The following is a 21,029-nucleotide window of genomic DNA, read 5'->3' on the forward strand; positions in this document are numbered from 1 at the left end:
ACATGTACAAATTACCTTGACTAACCTTTACCACCGCACATCGACTTGGTACCAGTATATAGCCTCGTTATTATTATTTTATTGTGTTACTTTTTATTATTTTTGACTTTATTTAGTAAATATTTTTTAACTCTATTTCTTAAACTCCGTTGTTGGTTATGGGCTCGTAAGTAAGCATTTCACGGTAAGGTCAACACCTGTTGTATTCGGCGCATGTGACAAATAATATTAGATTTGATTAATGCAGATATACAGTATTATGGACATTTTCTGAAATTACAATGCAGTTAAAACATTTTTTTTTACCATTATTTTAAGTGAAAGAAACCACTCGAGACACAAGTGAATAGAAAAAGGCAGTGAAGGTGTGATTTATTGAAGTACACGTGACATTTTTCTTTGTGAGGCCTCATTTCAACAAAAACAGGCTGTCGACATTAATTCAACACAATCGGCGTTATTCCATAGTAGTGATTGAACAATGCGATGATGTTGGCTACCTACACAGACACAAAAGAAAGCAAACACTCAAGCCAGCCATTAGGGCTTCCCTTATATCACCCTCAATCATGGTCATAAGCTTATCTCCGATTCAGGGTAGATAAGGAAGACTGCATTCGTGCTTTTATTTGGCACTTATGAGTTAACACAAGAACATGACTTTAATCTAGTTCATTCTCTGATGATCAATGATGATTGGCCAGCCTATATTTCCAATGGAGCATCTTTGTAAGACATGAATCTCTAGATAGCAAAAGGATGGTTGTCTTTGTATGACCCAGAACTAGATGTCTTTTTAGCTTGTTTAGCATGAAAACACAAAGCATTGAAACACATGAAAACACAAAGCATTGAAACACATGAAAACACAAAGCATTGAAACACATGAAAACACATTTTGAAACAATCAAACACGGACAGTGTTGAAAAACAGCGCTGAAATTAATCATTTGATGAAATAGAAGAAAAAAAAACACTTGCATGAATTATAATACACTTCTGGTTGCTAACCATTTAGCAACGAAAGCATTAAAACCTCTTTGGGTCCAAAGGCAGTACAGGAGAGAGTACATTAAGGCAAATAACAATGCAACCACAACCACCCTAAGAAAAGCACTGATATGAAAAAGAAATGAGCATTACACAAGCAATTTCCACAACGACGACTCCGTCGAATAAGTGAAGCCTGTGTCATACAGATGTAATATCTTCATTTGACCACCTCTGTTGTCGCAGGGATTTTCCTGCACATCAGGAAATGCAAATTGTAATTGTGTTTCTTAAATCGATTACTTGATTTATCTTAAATAAAAACGTATCAATTCATTTATATTTCTTGTGGGATATGCTGCTTAATTTGAAGTAGCTATAGAAAAACATCACCTTTCAGTTCTGTGTGTGTTGACTGGTTGTGAAAGGGTGGTGGTAAAACCATCACCTCGATGGTTACAGGCTAGTTGATGACGTCGGATAGGCTTCGTCAACCTTAAACGTGTGGGTCGGCTGCAGTAGCCTAATTCAAAGTCATTTCACATGGAGTGCTGTTCGTATTCGTGTCAACTCGGTGAAACATAACTGTTCCTACATTGTGCACACACGATTGACAGATTGACAATCAAAATGAAAACATTCTTTCAACATTTCAGAAAGCAAATAATAGAAATCATCCATATTACAAAGACCCAAATATGCTACATGTCCACTTGGTCAACTTTCAGTAATTGCTTTCGGTTCACAATACAAAAAAAGTGAACAGTGTAACACCGTTTGCAACATTCAACATTCAACTTTTTAAGATAAACATATTTTTTTTTAGCTGCAGGCAGGTCAGCGCTTAACAGTCGATATCAGACTAATTATTCTTTCGACTTTTTCTCTTTTCAATCAGAATCATTGGAGAACATGACTCAGATGTGAAGGTGGGATAAAACAGTATGAAGGAAGAGAGAAAGTCCTGGAGACAGTGTGTGTGTGTACACTGTCCTGGAACATAATGAAAAAGTGTCTGTCCATGATATCAGCTGTTTGTGGTGTGTGAGCAGTGACATTCAACTCAGTCTGTTCTCCAGCCTAACAGAGAGACTGTGAACCTTCTCTATACTCTTCTTATTTCCTGTGTGCTCGCACACAGACACACGCACGCAGGCACACACAGCACATTCAAATCAGACCACATTGCCATACTGTCAGTGTCTGTCTGTCGAAATGGCGACACATCACATAGGAACTACACCACCTGTCTTAAAACGACAACACATATAGTATGGCTAAACAGTTTCACAAATGTTAATAGTCCCAACAAAGTTTGGTTTTCAAATTCAGAAATTCTATCCATCCATCGTCAGAGTCCTCTCTCTATGTCAGTAATATCCATCTACCTGTCCATTCTCCAGTCTCTCCCTCACCTTTGCCTTCCACTCTTCCCCCATTAGGGCTTCTTGGCGGTGGGCTTGGCCTTGCCGTTTGGCCCCTGAGCAGGCTTGACCATGTGGGTCATCTCCACGTCAGCCAGGGCGTCCGGGGGCAGGCAGGAGCGCATGCGCTCAATAGTCTTCTGGTAGGACTGGCGCTCCTGCTCCAGCGAGCGAATCATGTGCTTCATCTTGGACTCACGTGACAGGAAGTTCTCCACAGTGGCCTCCAGGCTTTGGATCTTCTGTCGTGCCGCCTTGGCAAAAGGAGAGGAAAATGGATGATTTTAGACAATTAACACATGGGATAGGTGCATAGAGGGTAGTGATGGGGGAATAAATCAATAGTTATAGCGATATTACTTTGGATTAGATTATATTGATACTTTGGGCTCTATTTTAACAAACCTAACGCAATGGTAAATCTTAGAGCTGGCGGTAGCACAGCAACTCACTGCCTTCCTGAAGACAAACAATGTATACGCTTCAGTCTGGTTTCAGACCCCATCATAGCAGACTGCACTCGTGAAGGTAGTAAATTACCTTTTAATGGTGTCAGACCAAGGCTCTGCATCTGTCCTCGTGCTCCTAGACCTTAAGTGCTACTTTTTATACCATCGATCACCACATTCTTTTGGAGAGATTGGAAACCCAAATTGGTCTACACGGACAGGTTCTGGCCTGGTTTAGATCTTATCTGTCGGAAAGATATCAGTTTGCCTCTAAAACCCTGTAAATGTTGGTGTTCCTCAAGGTTCCGTTTTAGGACCACTATTGTTTCACTATATATTTTACCTCTTGGTGTCATTTGGAAACATAATTTTAACTTTCACTGCTATGTGGATGACACACAGCTGTACATTTCGATGAAACATGGTGAAGCCCCAAGATTTCCCTCCCTGGAAGCCTGTGTTTCAGGCATAAGGAAGTGGATGGTGGCAAATGTTTTACTTTTAAACTCGGACATAAGAGAGATGCTCGTTCTAGGTCCCAGGAAACAAAGAGATCATCTGTTGGATCTGACAATTAATCTTGATGATTGTATAGTCGTCTCAAATAAAACTGAAGGACCTCGGCGTTACTCTGGACCCTGATCTCTCTTTTGACGAACATATCAAGACTGTTTCAAGGACCCGCTTTTTCCATCTACGTAACATTGCAAAAATCAGAAACTTTCTGTACAAAAATGATGCCGAAAAATTAATACATACTTTTGTCACTTCTAGGTTAGACTACTGCAATGCTCTACTTTCTGGCTACCCGGATAAAGCACTGAATAAACTTCTGTTAGTGCTGAAAACAGCTGCTAGAATCTCGACTAGAGCCAAAATATTTGATCATATTACTCCAGTGCTAGCTTCTCTTCACTGGCTTCCTGTTAAGGCGAGGGCTGATGTCAAGGTTTTACTGCTGACCTACAAAGCATTACATGTTCCTACCTATCTTTGCGATTTGGTCCTGCCGTGCATACCTACACGTACGCTACGGTCACAAGACGCAGGCCTCCTTACTGTCCCTAGAATTTCTACGCAAATAGCCAGAGGCAGGGCTTTCTCATATAGAGTTCCATTTTTATAAAATGGTCTGCCAATCCATGTGAGAGACGCAGACTCGGTCTCAACCTTTAAGATTCATCTCTTCAGTAGGTCCTATGATTGAGTGTTTTTTTTATTTTACCTTTATTTAACCAGAGAGGCTAGTGGAGAACAAGTTCTGATTTACAACTGCGACCTGGCCAAGATAAAGCAAAGCAGTTCAACATAAACAAATACACAGAGTTACACAGGAGTAAACAAACACACAGTCAATAACACAATGGAAAAAAGTATATAACAGTGTGCAAATGAGGTAAGATAAGGGAGGTCAGGCAATACATAGGCCAGTGTGGTGAAAAAATTACAATTTAGCAATTAACTCTTTTGGGATAGGGGGCAGCATTTTCACTTTTGGATGAATAGTGTGCCCAGAGTGAACTGCCTCCTACTCTGTCCCAGATGCTAATATATGCATACTATTAGTAGTATGGATAGAAAACACTCTGAAGTTTCTAAAACTGTTTGAATGATGTCTGTGAGTATAACAGAACTCATATGGCAGGCGAAAACCTGAGAAAAATAGAAACCATGAAGTGGGACATCTGAGGTTTGTACTTTTTCAAAGCTTGGCCTACCGAATACACAGTGTCTATGGAGTCAAGTTGCACTTCCTACGGCTTCCACTAGATGTCAACCGTCTTATGAAACTTGAATGAGGATTCTACTATAAAGGAGGGGCTCATGAGACCTGTTTGAGTCGTGGTCTGGCAGAGAGCCTTGGTCTCATGACGGGCGCTCCCGACAGAGTTACCTCTCGTTCCAGTGCTTTTCTTCAGACATTGGAATTCTCCGGTTGGAACATTATTGATGTTTTATGTTAAAAACATCCTAAAGATTGATTCAATACATCGTTTGACATGTTTCTAAAGGACTGTAACGGAACTTTTCGAGTTTTTGTTTGGACGAAGTGCCTGCGCCTCATGAAGATGGATTATTGGGCTGAACATGCTAACAACAAGTGGCTATTTGGACATAAATGATGGACTTTATGGAACAAATCAGTCATTTATTGTCGAACTGGGATTCCTGGGAGTGCCTTCTGATGAAGATCGTCAAAGGTAAGTGAATATTTATGGTGTTATTTCTAGCTTCTGTTGACTCCAAAATGGCGGAAATTTCTCTGGCTCTTTTGGGGTCTGAGCGCCGTTCTCAGGTTATGCTTTTTCCGTAAAGTTTTTTTGAAATCTGACACAGCGGTTGCATTAAGGAGAAGTCTATCTTTAATTCTGTGAATAACAGTTGCATCTTTTGTCAATGTTTATTATGAGTATTTCTGCAAAATCACCGGATGTTTTGGAATCACAACATTACTGCACATAACGCACCAATGTAAACTGAGATTTTTGGATATAAATATGAACATTATCGAACAAAACATACATGTATTGTGTAACATGATGTCCTATGAGTGTCATCTGATGAAGATCATCAAAGGTTAGTGATACATTTTTATTTATATTTCTGCTTTTTGTGACTCCTATCTTTGGCTGGAAAAATGTCTTTTTTTTTTTTTTTTTTTTTTTTACAAGGCTATGACCTAATATAATCATATGTTGTGCTTTTGCTGTAAAGCATTTTTGAAACCGGATACAATGGGTAGATTAACAAGATGTTTATCTTTTATTTAATGTATTGGACTTGTTAATGTGTGAAAGTTACATATTTCGCAAAAATATTTTTTAATTTCGCTCGCTGCCTTTTCAGTGGAATGTTGTCGCTAGCGGAACGCCTGCCCTAGTAAGGTTAAACACTGGAGTGATAGATGTGCAGAAGATGAATGTGCAAGTAGATATACTGGGGTGCAAAGGAGCAAAAAATAGTATGGGGATGAGGTAGTTGGATGGGCTATTTACAGATGGGCAATGAACAGGTGAAGTGATCTATGAGCTGCTCTGACAGCTGGTGCTTAAAGTTAGTGAGGGAGATGTGAGTCTCATGCTTCAGTGATTTTTGCAATTCATTCCAGTCATTGGCAGCAGAGAACTGGAAGGAGAGGCGGTCAAAGGAGCTATTGGCTTTGGAGGTGACCAGTGAAACATATCTGCTGGAACGCATGCTACGGGTGGGTGCAATGTTGAGCTGAGATAAGGCGGGGCTTTACCTAGCAAAGACTTATAGATGACCTGGAGCCAGTGGGTTTGGCGACGAATATGAAGCAAGGGCCAGCCAACGAGAGCATACAGGTCACAGTCATGGGTAGTATATGGGGCTTTGGTGACAAAACGGATGGCACTGTGATAGACTGCATCCAATTTGCTGAGTAGAGTGTTGGAGGCTATTTAATAAATGACATTGCCGAAGTCAAGGATAGTCAGTTTTACGAGGGTATGTTTGGAAGCATGAGTGAAGGATGCTTGTTGCGAAATAGGAAGCCGATTCAAGATTGAATTAATGTGAGTCTGGAAGTAGAGTTTACAGTCTAACCAGACACCCTGGGTATTTGTAGATGTACACATATTCTAAGTCAGAACCGTCCAGAGTATTGATGCTGGACAGGCGGGCAGATGCTGGTAGCGATTGGTTGAAGAGCATGCATTTAGTTTTACTTGCATTTATGGGCAGTTGGAGGCCACAGAAGGAGAGTTGTATGGCATTGAAGCTTGTCTGGAGGTTAGTTAACACAGTGTCCAAAGGGCCAGAAGTACACAGAATGGTATTGTCTGAGTATGGTTGGATCAGAGAATCACCAGCATCAAGAGCGACATCATTGATGTATACAGAGAAAAGAGTTGGCCCGAGAATTTAACCCTGTGGCACCAACATAGAGACTGAACTGAGAAGTAGTTGGTGAACCAGACGAGGCAGTCAATTGACAAACCAAGGCGGTTGAGTCTGCCCGATAAGACTGTGGTGATTGACAGAGTCGAAAGCCTTGGTCAGGTAGATGAATACAGCTACACAGCATTATCTCTTATTGATGGAGGTTATGATATCGTTTAGGACCTTGAGCGTGGCTGAGGTGCACCAGCTCGGAAACCAGATTGCATAGCGGAGAACGTATGGTGGGATTAAAAAATGGTTGGTGATCTGTTTGTTAACTTGGCTTTCGAAGACCTTAGAAAGGCAGGGTAGGATAGATATAGGTCTGTAGCAGTTTGGGTCTAGAGTGTCTCCCTCTTTGAAGAGGGGGATGACTGCGGCAGCTTTCCAATCTTTGGGGATCTCAGATGACACGAAAGAGAGGTTAAACAGGCTAGTAATAGGGGTTGCAACAATTTATGCTGATAATTTTAGAAAGAGAGGGTCCAGATTGTCTTGCCCTGCTGATTTGTAGGGGTCCAGATTTTGCAGCTCTTTTAGAACATAAGCTAACTGGATTTGGGTAAAGAAAAAATGGGGGAGGCTTGGGCAAGTTGCTGTGGGGGGGTGCAAGGGCTGTTGACCAGGGTAGGGGTGGCCAGGTGGAAAGCATGCTTATTAAAATTCTCAATTACCGTGGATTTATTATGGTGACAGTATTTCCTAGCCTCAGTGCAGTGGTCAGCTGGGAGGAGGTGCTCTTATTCTCCATGGACTTTACAGTGTCCCAGAACGTTTTGGAGTTTGTGCTGCAGGATGCAAATTTCTGTTTGAAAACTTCTAAAGAATAACCAGGCATCTTCTACTGACGGAAGAAGGTCAATATCCTTCCAGGTTACCCAGGCCAGGTCGATTAAAAAGGCCCGCTCGCTGAAGTGTTTTAGGGAGAGTTTGATAGTGATGAGGGGTGGTCATTTGACCGCAGACCCATTACGGACGCAAACAATGAGGCAGTGATCGCTGAGATACTGGTTGAAAACAACATAGGTGTATTTGGAGGGCAGGTTGGTTAGGATGATATCTATGAGGGTGCCTGTGTTTACGGATTTGGGGTTGTACCTGGTAGGATCATTGATAATTTGTGTGAGATTGAGGGCATCAAGCTTAGATTGTAGGATGGCCGGGGTGTTAAGCATGTCCCAGTTTAGGTCACCTAACAGCACAAGCTCTGAAGATCACATATGGTGTCCAGGGCACAGCTGGGGGCAGAAGGTGATCTATTGCAAGCGGCAACGGTGAGAGACTTGTTTCTGGAAAAGTGGATTTTTAAAGATAGAAGCTCAAATTGTTTGGGCACAGACCTGGATAGCAAGACAGAATTCTGCAGTAGATTGCAACTCCGTCCCCTTCGGCAGTTCTATCTTGTTATAGTTAGGGATTGACATTTTTTTTTTTTTTGGTGGCCTTCCTAAGCCAGGATTCAGACACGGCTAGGACATCCGGGTTGGCAGAGTGTGCTAAAGCAGTGAATAAAACAGACTTAGGGAGGAGGCTTCTAATGTTAACATGCATGAAACCAAGGTTGTTACGGTTACTGAAGTCAACAAATGAGAGCGCCTGGGGAATGGGAGTGGAGCTAGACACTGTAGGGCATGGATTAACCTCTACATCACCAGAGGAGCAGAGGAGGAGTAGGATAAGGGTACGGCTAAAGTCTATAAGAACTGGTCGTCTAGTACATTCGGAACAGAGAGTAAAAGGAGCAGGTTTCTGGGCGTGGTAGAAAAGATTCAATGCATAATGTACAGACAAAGGTATGGTAGGATGTGAATACAGTGGAGGTAAACCTAGGCATTGAGTGACGATGAGAGAGGTATTGTCTCTAGAGACATCAATTAAGCCAGGTGAGGCTACCGCATGTGTGGGGGGTGGGACAAGCGGGTTAGTTGAGGTATATTGAGCAGGGCTGGAGCAGGGCCTTTGAGGGACGTCGCGACGGAAGAAGTCTGTTGTAGCCCCCTCGTGTGGTTACGTCGGCAGACCAGTCGTGATGGATCAGCAGAGGGCCGTGTAGTAAAAGGGTCCAGACCAATTGGCAAAATAGGTATAGTAGCCCAAGAAATTGGCTGATGGACCTCTTCTGCTAACAAGCCTGGTATGCTCTAGACAGCTAGCAGGCCGCGGCTAGCAGATGGACATTCAGGGGACGTCACGACGGAGGAGCATGTTGAAAAAAAAAACTCGGGTGGATTACGTCAGTCATGATGGATCTGCGGAGATCCGTATTGGCAATAAAAGGGGTCCAGGACAATTGGCAAAATAGGTATTGTAGCAAAGGAGTGACTGATGGACCTCTTCAGCTAGCCGGGAGATGGGCCTAGCATAGGCTAGCTCCAGGCTAATTGGTGCTTGCTTCGGGACAGAGATGTTAGCCAGGAGAAGCCAATCGGATAGCAGCTAATTAGCTTCGATGATCCAGGTGAAGAGGTTCAGAGCCCTTGCTGTCTCTACCTTGCCGGTTCCCCTCTCTCCATTGGGATTCTCTGCCTTTAACCCTATTACGGAGGCTGCTTCACCGGTGCTCTTCCATGCCGTCCCTAAGAGGGGTGCGTCAATTTAGTGGGTTGAGTCACTGATATGATCTTCCTGTCCGGGTTGGCGCCCCCCTCGGGTTCGTGCCTTTGGGGAGATCTTCATGGGTTATACTCGGCCTTGTCTCAGAGTAGTAAGTTGGTGGTTGAAGATATCCCTCTAGTGGTGTGGGGGCTGTGCTTTGGCAAAGTGGGTGAGGTCATATCCTGCCTGTTTGGCCCTGTCCGGGGATATCGTCGGACGGGGCCAGTGTCTCCCGACCCCTCCTTTCTCAGCCCCCAGTATTTATGCTGCAATAGTCCACCTGGTAGCATTGCTGCTCCAGTTTCAACTGTTCTGCCTGCGGCTATGAACCCCTGACCTGTTCATCGGATGTGCTACCTTGTCGCAGACCTGCTGTTTTCGACTCTCTCTCTACTGTACCTAACTCTGAATTATCGGCTATGAAAAACCAACTGACATTACTCCTGAGGTGCTGAGCTGTTGCACCATCTACAACCACTATGATCATTATTATCTGACCCTGCCGGTCATCTATGAACGTTTGAACATCTTGGCCATGTACAGTTGAAGTCGGAAGTTTACATACATCTTAGCCAAATACATTTAAACTCAGTTTATCACAATTCCTGACATTTAATCCTAGTAAATATTCCCTGTTTTAGGTCAGGTAGGATCACCGCTTTATTTTAAGAATGTGAAATGTCAGAATAATGGTAGAGAGAATGATTTATTTCAGCTTTTATTTCTTTCATCACATTCCCAGTGGGTCAGAAGTTTACATACACTCAATTAGTATTTGGTAGCATTGCCTTTAAATTGTTTAACTTGGGTCAAACGTTTCAGGTAGCCTTCCACAAGCTTCCCACAATAAGTTGAGTGAATTCTGGTCCATTCCTCCTGACAGAGCTGGTGTAACTGAGTTAGGTTTGTAGGCCTCCTTGCTCGCATACACTTTTTCAGTTCTGCCCACAAATGTTGTAGAGGATTGAGGTCAGGGCTTTGTGATGGCCACTCCATTACCTTGAGTTTGTTGTCCTTAAGTCATTTTGCCAGTATGTTTGGGGTCATTGTCCATTTGGAAGACCCATTTGCTTTAACTTCCTGACTGATGTCTTGACATGTTGCTTCAATATATCCACATAATTTGACTACCTCATGATGCCATCTATTTTGTGAAGTGCACCAGTCCTTCCTGCAGCAAAGCACCCTCACAACATGATGCTGCCACCCCCGTGCTTCACAGTTGGGATGGTGTTCGTCGGCTTGCAAGCCTCCCCCGTTTTACACCAAACGTAACGATGGTCTTTATGGCCAAACAGTTCCATTTTTGTTTCATCAGACCAGAGGACATTTCTCCAAAAAGTACAATCTTTGTCCCCATGTGCAGTTGCAAACCGTAATCTGGCTTTTTTATGGCGGTTTTGGAGCAGTGGCTTCTCCCTTGCTGGGCGGCCTTTCAGGTTAGGTTGATATAGGACTCGTTTAACTGTGGATATAGATACTTTTGTACCTGTTTCCTCCGGCATAGTCACATGGTCCTTTGCTGTTGTTCTGGGATTGATTTGCAATTTTCGCACCAAAGTAGGTTCATCTCTAGGAGACAGAATGCGTCTCCTTCCTGAGCGGTATGACAGCTGTGTGGTCCCATGGTGTTTGTAATTGCGTACTATTGTTTGTACAGATGAACATGGGACCTTCAGGCATTTGGAAATTGCTCTCAAGGATGAACCAGACTTGTGGAGGTGTACAGTTTTTTTTCTGGGGTCTTGGCTGATTTCTTTTGATTTCCCCATGATGTCAAGCAAAGAGGCACTGAGTTTGAAGGTAGGCCTTGAAATACATCCATAGGTACACCTCCAATTGACTAAAATGATGTCAATCAGAAGCTTCTAAAGCCATGACATTTTCTTGAATTTTCCAAGCTTTTTAAAGGCACAGCCGACTTAGTGTATGTAAACTTCTGACACACTGGAATTGTGATACAGTGAATTCTAATTGAAATAATCTGTCTGTAAACAATTGTTGGATAAATTACTTGTGTCATGCACAAAGTAGATGTCCTAATCAACTTGCCAAAACTATAGTTTGTTAACAAGAAATTTGTTGAGTGGTTGAAAAATGAGTTTTAATGACTCCAACCTAAGTGTATGTATATACATAATATATATATAATCGTGAGAATCGCAATACATATCGTATTGGCACCTAAGTTCCGTGATAACATTGTATTGTAAGGTCCCTGGCAATTCACAGCCCTGATTCAGGGTGTGTCAAACTCGTGTCAAACTCATTGCACGGAGGGCCGAGTGTCTGCGGGGTTTCGCTCCACCCTTGTACTTGATTGATGAATTAAGGTCACTAATTACTAAGGAACTCCCCTCACATGGTTGTCTAGGTCTTAATTGAAAGTAAAAAACAAAAAGCTGTAGACACTCGGCCCTCCGTGGAATGAGTTTGACAGCCCTGATCTAGACCATGTTTTTACAAGAATATTGATATGGGACAATGTAGTAGGTAAATGATTGACTGAGTGGCTGTGTCGTGTGGGTGTGTGTTCCTGTTTAAAAACACAGTAGAAACATTAAGACTAGCATGTTCTCTTTTCTGTTAACATTTACTAAGGGGTTTCACTCTCCAAATATGTGTCAATCCTTAATCCCTGCGATTCCTCAGCTGTGACCTCATCTGCAGACAGACAGACAGACAATTTAATGGTCTACAGAATGGATTAAAAAGGGAGAATTCCTTGGATGGAGAATTGAGACCCATTCCTTTTTATTTCTTATACTGTGTTTGGGGTTGTGCTCTGGTGACATCTACTGGCAGACTGAAGCAGTGCATATCAACTCCAAAACGTGTTTATTTGTTTGTTCTGTGTGTACTGTATATACTGTGAGCGTCGTACCAGACAGCTTGCATACAAAGGTCAACGGAGGGACATCTTAACCCATAACACTTGACAAGATGAGCATCTCTGAGGAAGGCCTCTGACACACCGAAATGTAAGCCCGTCTGTTTGCCCCTACATTGAACCTCAAAGATCATTGCTGACATTTGAGTGCTCCTCTTTCTTCTTCTGGGATATTCATAATGTAAAGAGTAGAATAGAATAGAATCTGGGGTAAGATGGCTTTTTGGACTATATTGTGTCTTATGTACTCCTTGACTGCAAAATGAATTGCCCTGAGGAAACTAAGTTTGAATTGAATTGAGCCAGTTTCCCACCTGTAGTTTCTCCAGCAGATCCATGTTCTGTTTCTTCAGCTGGTTGTTGGTCTTCTCCAGTTTATCCAGACGGTCTGAGTCGTTTGACTGGAGCACAGCATCCACCGTCTCGTCCTGCAGCACGTGGTACTCCACCTCATAAGCATGTAGCTGCTTCGAGATGTCCATGTCCAACACCTGGCAACCCACATAATTACAAAGTATATATACCTGGCAACCCAGAGTTGAAAAACATCAACTTCTGTGTCAAACACCTGGCAACCGCAAAGAGAAAGTCAAAATCGCCCACACCTGTACAGTCAGGTAATAAGTAGAAAAAACAAGTGCTGGAGATTACTCACGACCTTTCAATAAACATTTGAACCCAGATCTGCTACTCATAAGACATAAGCACAGCCTTTGTGTACTGTGTGTATCCCACTACAAGCAAATCAAGAGCCACAAAAAGGTCTTTACAGTCCTCCTTGGGCAGGGTGTGTGTCATGTGCTCTTATGGATTGTCGTCATAAAATAGAGCAGGCTTGCCTCTTCCACAACCGCTCTCTATATTTATGGCCAAAGTCACTCATGTCCACAAGCACTGCACTCATCATGAGCACTCATGGGTTTGAGCTACAAAATCAAACAGAATAGTGCTTTACTGTTCATTGTTGAAACGAAAATTAGTCTATTTGCTCTGCCCAACCCCGAGACAACACACACACACACGGCATCTAGAGTTCAGGGTTAAGTGCCTTACTCAAGGGCCCCATATAATGTAAATGTAGGGCCAGTTTTTTTTATATTTTTTTTATTTTTTTATTTCACCTTTATTTAACCAGGTAAGCAAGTTGAGAACAAGTTCTCATTTACAATTGCGACCTGGCCAAGATAAAGCAAAGCAGTTCGACACATACAACGACACAGAGTTACACATGGAGTAAAACAAACATACAGTCAATAATACAGTAAAAAAACAAAACAAAAAAAACAAGTCTATATACAATGTGAGCAAATTAGGTGAGAAGGGATGTAAAGGCAAAAAAGGCCATGGTGGCAAAGTAAATACAATATAGCAAGTAAAACACTGGAATGGTAGTTTTGCAATGGAAGAATGTGCAAAGTAGAAATAAAAATAATGGGGTGCAAAGGAGCAAAATAAATAAATTAATTAAATACAGTTGGGAAAGAGGTAGTTGTTTGGGCTAAATTATAGGTGGGCTACGTACAGGTGCAGTAATCTGTAAGATGCTCTGACAGTTGGTGCTTAAAGCTAGTGAGGGAGATAAGTGTTTCCAATTTAAGAGATTTTTGTAGTTCGTTCCAGTCATTGGCAGCAGAGAACTGGAAGGAGAGGCGGCCAAAGAAAGAATTGGTTTTGGGGGTGACTAGAGAGATATACCTGCTGGAGCGTGTGCTACAGGTGGGAGATGCTATGGTGACCAGCGAGCTGATATAAGGGGGGACTTTACCTAGCAGGGTCTTGTAGATGACATGGAGCCAGTGGGTTTGGCGACGAGTATGAAGCGAGGCCAGCCAACGAGAGCGTACAGGTCGCAATGGTGGGTAGTATATGGGGCTTTGGTGACAAAACGGATTGCACTGTGATAGACTGCATCCAATTTGTTGAGTAGGGTATTGGAGGCTATTTTGTAAATGACATCGCCAAAGTCGAGGATTGGTAGGATGGTCAGTTTTACAAGGGTATGTTTGGCAGCATGAGTGAAGAATGCTTTGTTGCGAAATAGGAAGCCAATTCTAGATTTAACTTTGGATTGGAGATGTTTGATATGGGTCTGGAAGGAGAGTTTACAGTCTAGCCAGACACCTAAGTATTTGTAGTTGTCCACGTATTCTAAGTCAGAGCCGTCCAGAGTAGTGATGTTGGACAGGCGGGTAGGTGCAGGTAGCGATCGGTTGAAGAGCATGCATTTAGTTTTACTTGTATTTAAGAGCAATTGGAGGCCACGGAAGGAGAGTTGTATGGCATTGAAGCTTGCCTGGAGGGTTGTTAACACAGTGTCCAAAGAAGGGCCGGAAGTATACAGAATGGTGTCGTCTGCGTAGAGGTGGATCAGAGACTCACCAGCAGCAAGAGCGACCTCATTGATGTATACAGAGAAGAGAGTCGGTCCGAGAATTGAACCCTGTGGCACCCCCATAGAGACTGCCAGAGGTCCGGACAGCAGACCCTCCGATTTGACACACTGAACTCTATCAGAGAAGTAGTTGGTGAACCAGGCGAGGCAATCATTTGAGAAACCAAGGCTGTCGAGTCTGCCGATGAGGATGTGGTGGTTGACAGAGTCGAAAGCCTTGGCCAGATCAATGAATACGGCTGCACAGTAATGTTTCTTATCGATGGCGGTTAAGATATCGTTTAGGACCTTGAGCGTGGCTGAGGTGCACCCATGACCAGCTCTGAAACCAGATTGCATAGCAGAGAAGGTATGGTGAGATTCGAAATGGTCGGTAATCTGTTTGTTGACTTGGCTTTCAAGACCTTAGAAAGGCATGGTAGGATAGATATAGGTCTGTAGCAGTTTGGGTCAAGAGTGTCCCCCCTTTGAAGAGGGGGATGACCGCAGCTGCTTTCCAATCTTTGGGAATCTCAGATGACACGAAAGAGAGGTTGAACAGGCTAGTAATAGGGGTGGCAACAATTTCGGCAGATAATTTTAGAAAGAAAGGGTCCAGATTGTCTAGCCCGGCTGATTTGTAGGGGTCCAGATTTTTCAGCTCTTTCAGAACTTCAGCTGAATGGATTTGGGAGAAGGAGAAATGGGGAAGGCTTGGGCGAGTTGCAGTTGGGGGTGCAGTGCTGTTGACCGGGGTAGGAGTTGCCAGGTGGAAAGCATGGCCAGCCGTAGAAAAATGCTTATTGAAATTCTCAATTATGGTGGATTTATCAGTGGTGACAGTGTTTTCTATCTTCAGTGCAGTGGGCAGCTGGGAGGAGGTGTTCTTATTCTCCATGGACTTTACAGTGTCCCAGAACTTTTTAGAGTTAGTGTTGCAGGAAGCAAATTTCTGCTTGAAAAAGCTAGCCTTGGCTTTTCTAACTGCCTGTGTATAACGGTTTCTAGCTTCCCTGAACAGCTGCATATCACGGGGCTGTTCGATGCTAATGCAGAACGCCATAGGATGTTTTTGTGTTGGTTAAGGGCAGTCAGGTCTGGGGAGAACCAAGGGCTATATCTGTTCCTGGTTCTAATTTTCTTGAATGGGGCATGTTTATTTAAGATTGTTAGGAAGGCATTTTTAAAAAATATCCAGGCATCCTCTACTGACGGGATGAGATCAATATCCTTCCAGGACACCCCGGCCAGGTCGATTAGAAAGGCCTGCTCGCTGAAGTGTTTCAGGGAGCGTTTTACAGTGATGAGTGGAGGTCGTTTGACCGCTGACCCATTACGGATGCAGGCAATGAGGCAGTGATCGCTGAGATCTTGGTTGAAGACAGCAGAGGTGTATTTAGAGGGGAAGTTGGTTAGGATGATATCTATGAGGGTGCCCGTGTTTAAGGCTTTGGGGGGTACCTGGTAGGTTCATTGATAATTTGTGTGAGATTGAGGGCATCAAGTTTAGATTGTAGGATGGCTGGGGTGTTAAGCATGTTCCAGTTTAGGTCGCCTAGCAGCACGAGCTCTGAAGATAGATGGGGGCAATCAGTTCACATATGGTGTCCAGAGCACAGCTGGGGGCAGAGGGTGGTCTATAGCAGGCGGCAACGGTGAGAGACTTGTTTTTAGAGAGGTGGATTTTTAAAAGTAGAAGTTCAAATTGTTTGGGTACAGACCTGGATAGTAGGACAGAACTCTGCAGGCTATCTTTGCAGTAGATTGCAACACCGCCCCTTTGGCAGTTCTATCTTGTCTGAAAATGTTGTAGTTTGGAATTAAAATTTCTGAATTTTTGGTGGTCTTCCTAAGCCAGGATTCAGACACAGCTAGAACATCCGGGTTGGCAGAGTGTGCTAAAGCAGTGAAAAGAACAAACTTAGGGAGGAGGCTTCTAATGTTAACATGCATGAAACCAAGGCTATTACGGTTACAGAAGTCATCAAAAGAGAGCGCCTGGGGAATAGGAGTGGAGCTAGGCACTGCAGGGCCTGGATTCACCTCTACATCGCCAGAGGAACATAGGAGGAGAAGAATAAGGGTACGGCTAAAAGCAATAAGAATTGGTCGTCTAGAACGTCTGGAACAGAGAGTAAAAGGAGGTTTCTGGGGGCGATAAAATAGCATCAAGGTATAATGTACAGACAAAGGTATGGTAGGATGTGAATACAGTGGAGGTAAACCTAGGTATTGAGTGATGAAGAGAGAGATATTGTCTCTAGAAACATCATTGAAACCAGGAGATGTCATTGCATGTGTGGGTGGTGGAACTAATAAGTTGGATAAGGTATAGTGAGTAGGACTAGAGGCTCTACAGTGAAATAAGCCAATAAACACTAACCAGAACAGCAATGGACAAGACATATTGACATTAAGGAGAGGCATCCTTAGTCGAGTGATCAAAAGGGTCCAGGGAGTGGAGAGGTTGGTTTGGGGGTCACGGCGATTTAGACAGCTAGCCAGGACATCGGTAGCAAGCTAGCATAGGATGGAGGTCTGTTGTTAGCCACCTCTTGCGTTCCGTCAGTAGATTAGTGGAGTTCCGTGTTGTAGAGGGGATTAGTCCAAATCACACAACAACAAAAAATAAAAACAATAGATATAGTTATAGAGGCCCAAGAAGAAACATAATAATAATAAAAATAAATAAATTGTCCGATTGTCTATTCTGAGAGCAGCCGGTAAGACAGCTAACGGTTAGCAGGCCGCAGATGGGCGTTCAGGTAACGTCGCGACGGAGGAGCCAGCCGGATCTCCTTCGGGTAGATAACGTCGGCAGTCCAGTTGTGAAGGCCCGGTGGGGCTCCGCGTGGCAGTAAACGGGTCCGGATAGGTGACTGCAGCCCAGGAGTGATTGACGGAGCTCAGGAGTGATTGACGGAGCTGGCTAGCTCCGGAGTAATTGATGTTTGCTCCGAATCGACGAAAGCAGATAGACACACGGATAGCAGCCAGCTAGCTGTGAGATCCGGGAGTGAATGTCCAGAGAGCAGTTGAAATCCAGGGACATGGAGAGAAAAATCGGTCCGGTATGTTCCGTTCCGAGCCGCTGCGCCGTGCAAAAACTGGCGATAGATTTTCGAGTTAAAGGATAGCTGATGACCACAAACCGTGGTTAGCTGAATACTAACGAGTTGCCAGTAAAGAAGCTAACTAGCTTCTGATTAGCTTCTGGCTAGCTCCTGGCTAGCTTCTGGCTAGCTTCTGGCTAGCTTCTTGGAGTTTCTGGCTAGCTTCTGGCTAGCTTCTTGGAGGATTGCAGATTTGAGGTAAATAATACGTATTTATACATATCAATTGGTGAGGCAGGTTGCAGGAGAGTGTATTGAAGATGAGTTGATGGAAAATAAAAATAAAATGTATGTGAAAAAAGTTGTAAATATATATATATACACGACACGACAAGACGAGGACAAAAGACGTCTGAACTGCTATGCCATCTCAGTGAAGCGCTTTCAATGGAGAATCTCAATTTTGTGCATCCCAAGACTACACGTGTGCATCCCAAATGACACCCTATTCACTATATACCACCAACAGTGAACTTTTAATGTCTCCCCCCCCAACTGTACCTTTGAGATGGTTTCCTCCATCTGGGTGTGGGTGAGGTTGGGAATTGTAGTTTTCAGGTAGTCCACGATGGTCTCGAAGCTATCACACTCCACTATCTCCCCTTCGTGACTGCTCAGTAAACACAGAGCCACCTTAAAGATCACTTCACTCCCCTGGGCAAATAGGATATCTATGACATAGAACACAGAGACAAGGGCTGAATGGGTGTGTGTGTGTGAGAGAGAGAGAGAACAGAGAAGGTAGGAAAAACAAGAAAACCGTTTTTCTGATTCAATGTAATTCTGATTCAATGTGAGTAAAATAGTCTGAAGATAAGGGTGTGAAACTGACTGTAAGCCACAGGTTTGTGGAAGTACAGTGGCACACCTAGGACTGTGGTGGTCATGAAATTTTATCAGCCAGTGATTGTCAAACAAATAGCTGCTGGTCTCGCGGTAAATTACCGTTAATTAACATAAACACATTTAGCATCTCCTGGCTTCCACACACAGCCTACAAGCCACTGATGCAGAACTTTGGAACATCTACATTTTAAAAAGTCTAATAAATCCATGTAACATAGCCTACACCTGATCTGGCCATGTCATATCACTTTGGGATACACTAGTTAATTTAGCAGACAAGATTTGCTGAGAATTCCGTGGCATTATTTTATAGTATGAAGAATACAATTGAACAAAGCTGAATAAAATAGAAAGGATATTTTCTCCAAATGATTTGAGGGAGTGCACACATGGCTATTCTGTGTTGAGTGGTTAACAAAGAAACAGGTCCTCCTATATGCTTAATTTAGAGTTATTTATGCAACTTTAGTTGTGATACAAACATTGGGCTATATGTTTAGATTTTTTATACATTCTAAGGATGCATGATTTGAAAGAAGTTGCATGAAAGGCATAAACTCTACATTGTTTTTTTGTGCAGGCTACACACACTTCATCAGTCTCTCATTCACAATTTGACAAGCATTTGATAATGCCTCAAATTTCCCGGTGGCATCTCCTTTGTGGTCGTAATGCCCCCTAAAAAATGTATGCCTTTTGCAGCCAATGGTCGTTGTGCCCTTGGGCTGATAATAGTTATAATTCCCTTCTCCCGGCTGCGTGCTCTGAAGCACCTCTCACTCACATGGCTCGCTCAGATATCTCAATTCTTATTAGCCAATGTCCTTCACGTGATCGGGTCCTTCTCACAGGCTACAAGTGAAGACAGACACATCGGGATGCAACTGTTCGCGACCTTATCGAATTCCGAGGCGCATATTGAAGATGTTGGAAGAACTGTACACATTTACTATTCGTCAGCCAACAAGATGAGTAGGCCTAACGAACAGCAGAGCCCCACCTGTTTAGCAAAACAATATATATAGAGTACCAGACAAAAGTTTGGACACACCTACTCATTCCAAGGTTTTTGTTTATTTGTACTATTTTATACATTGTAGAATAATAGTGAAGACATCAAAACTATGAAATAACACATATGGAATCATGTAGTAGCCAAAGAAGTGTTAGACAAATCATAATATATTTTATATTTGAGATTCTTCAAAGTATCCACCCTTTGCTTTGATGACAGCTTTGCATGATTCCATATGTGTTATTTCATAGTTTGTTCTGACTGTTCTGACTTGATGGTCCACATGAAGCCTATATCCTGTTTTAGAGAAATGTAATCATCGAATATTGTAAGAGCGTTCAATGTCTGCTTATGTGCCCCCTTTATTTATCCTTCTGACTTGGTGTACAGGGAGAATACTGTTAGAACAGCCCATGTTCTGAATTCTGTCTGAACAAATAGTTATATTGAGTGTGTCTGTCCTAGCTCGCTCATTGTCTTAATAAAAATTACAGATTGCCTCTCATCCGCCCGTCGTTCTCTTATGCCATAGTTTGTACATCTCAATTGTCAGTAGAAACCACATTTGTTTAAGCAATTCGGCCATATCAGCTATGTTTTTTTTTTTAAATGGCAGTAAATGAGGCTGAATGAACAGTGTCGCTGTCAGACAAGGCTCCTCTGATAGCCAGGTGTAGCAGTGGTAAAGATTCACTCCATGGTGCTGAAAAGAAAGCTCTGCTGTTGGGACAGCTTCTGTAGGTCCTAACAGTTTGTGGGCACCATTTGTTACTGTTATAGCGCAATTAATGTATCATTGGCTTGCAATGGCTTTGCTGGCATGCATCATAAATAGATTTTTTTTGTTTGCCCCACCAAGATTTACATGATAAAATCACTTCAGTATCCCCATTAGTACAAAAGTTGACCTATTCTATTCTGTGTGAGATAGAAAAAAAGTCTGGGATGCGATAGATCCCAAATGAATACAACCACTACTTTTTTTATAGCAATGTGACTGACACAACAGATCAGAACGTTTAGCTTAAAATGTTAATAAACTATTAGGCCATTTTTTCACATTATAAGCCCAGCAATGCGCACACTGCAGTAAGCTATAAGTGCGAATGTTCCAAAATGCAACCAATTAATCAGGAGAATACCCTTCTCAAAAGTGACCACAAATGCGATAATGCATGTTATGCTTTTATTATAAAGGTGTATGTTTATGGTGAAAATAATCTTCCACAATCTTAAAACTCACACGCTGCATATGCCAATTATGCTCTATACCGGTTGTAAAGTGGATTAATGTGCTTAATTTTATGAAGTTATTTGGCCACTTTAGTGAGATTTTGAGATTCTTCAAAGTATCCATCCTTTGCTTTGATTACAGCTTAGTGGAGTCTGCCACTAGCACAGTCAGTGTAGTCAGCTCAGCTATCCCCTTTGAG

The 21,029-nt window shown here is 42.8% G+C and overlaps 1 protein-coding gene across 3 annotated transcripts in view; it reads right to left on the reverse strand.

Moving 5' to 3' along the window:
• Positions 1 to 343: 343 nt before the first annotated feature.
• Positions 344 to 21,029, reverse strand: part of tbc1d4 (TBC1 domain family, member 4) — a 158,389-nt gene continuing 137,703 nt past the window's right edge. For all 3 annotated transcript variants that reach the window (XM_029666306.2, XM_029666220.2, XM_029666394.2), the window contains 3 exons: positions 18,237 to 18,406; positions 12,566 to 12,742; positions 344 to 2,668 (listed from right to left, as the gene is read on the reverse strand). In XM_029666306.2, the coding sequence (XP_029522166.1) occupies positions 2,429 to 2,668; positions 12,566 to 12,742; positions 18,237 to 18,406 (587 nt within the window). In that variant the 3' untranslated portion in view covers positions 344 to 2,428. The remainder of the gene's footprint in view (positions 2,669 to 12,565; positions 12,743 to 18,236; positions 18,407 to 21,029) is intronic.

The sequence above is a fragment of the Oncorhynchus nerka genome, linkage group LG1 (genome assembly GCF_034236695.1).
Source record: "Oncorhynchus nerka isolate Pitt River linkage group LG1, Oner_Uvic_2.0, whole genome shotgun sequence".
Classification (NCBI taxonomy): domain Eukaryota; kingdom Metazoa; phylum Chordata; class Actinopteri; order Salmoniformes; family Salmonidae; genus Oncorhynchus; species Oncorhynchus nerka.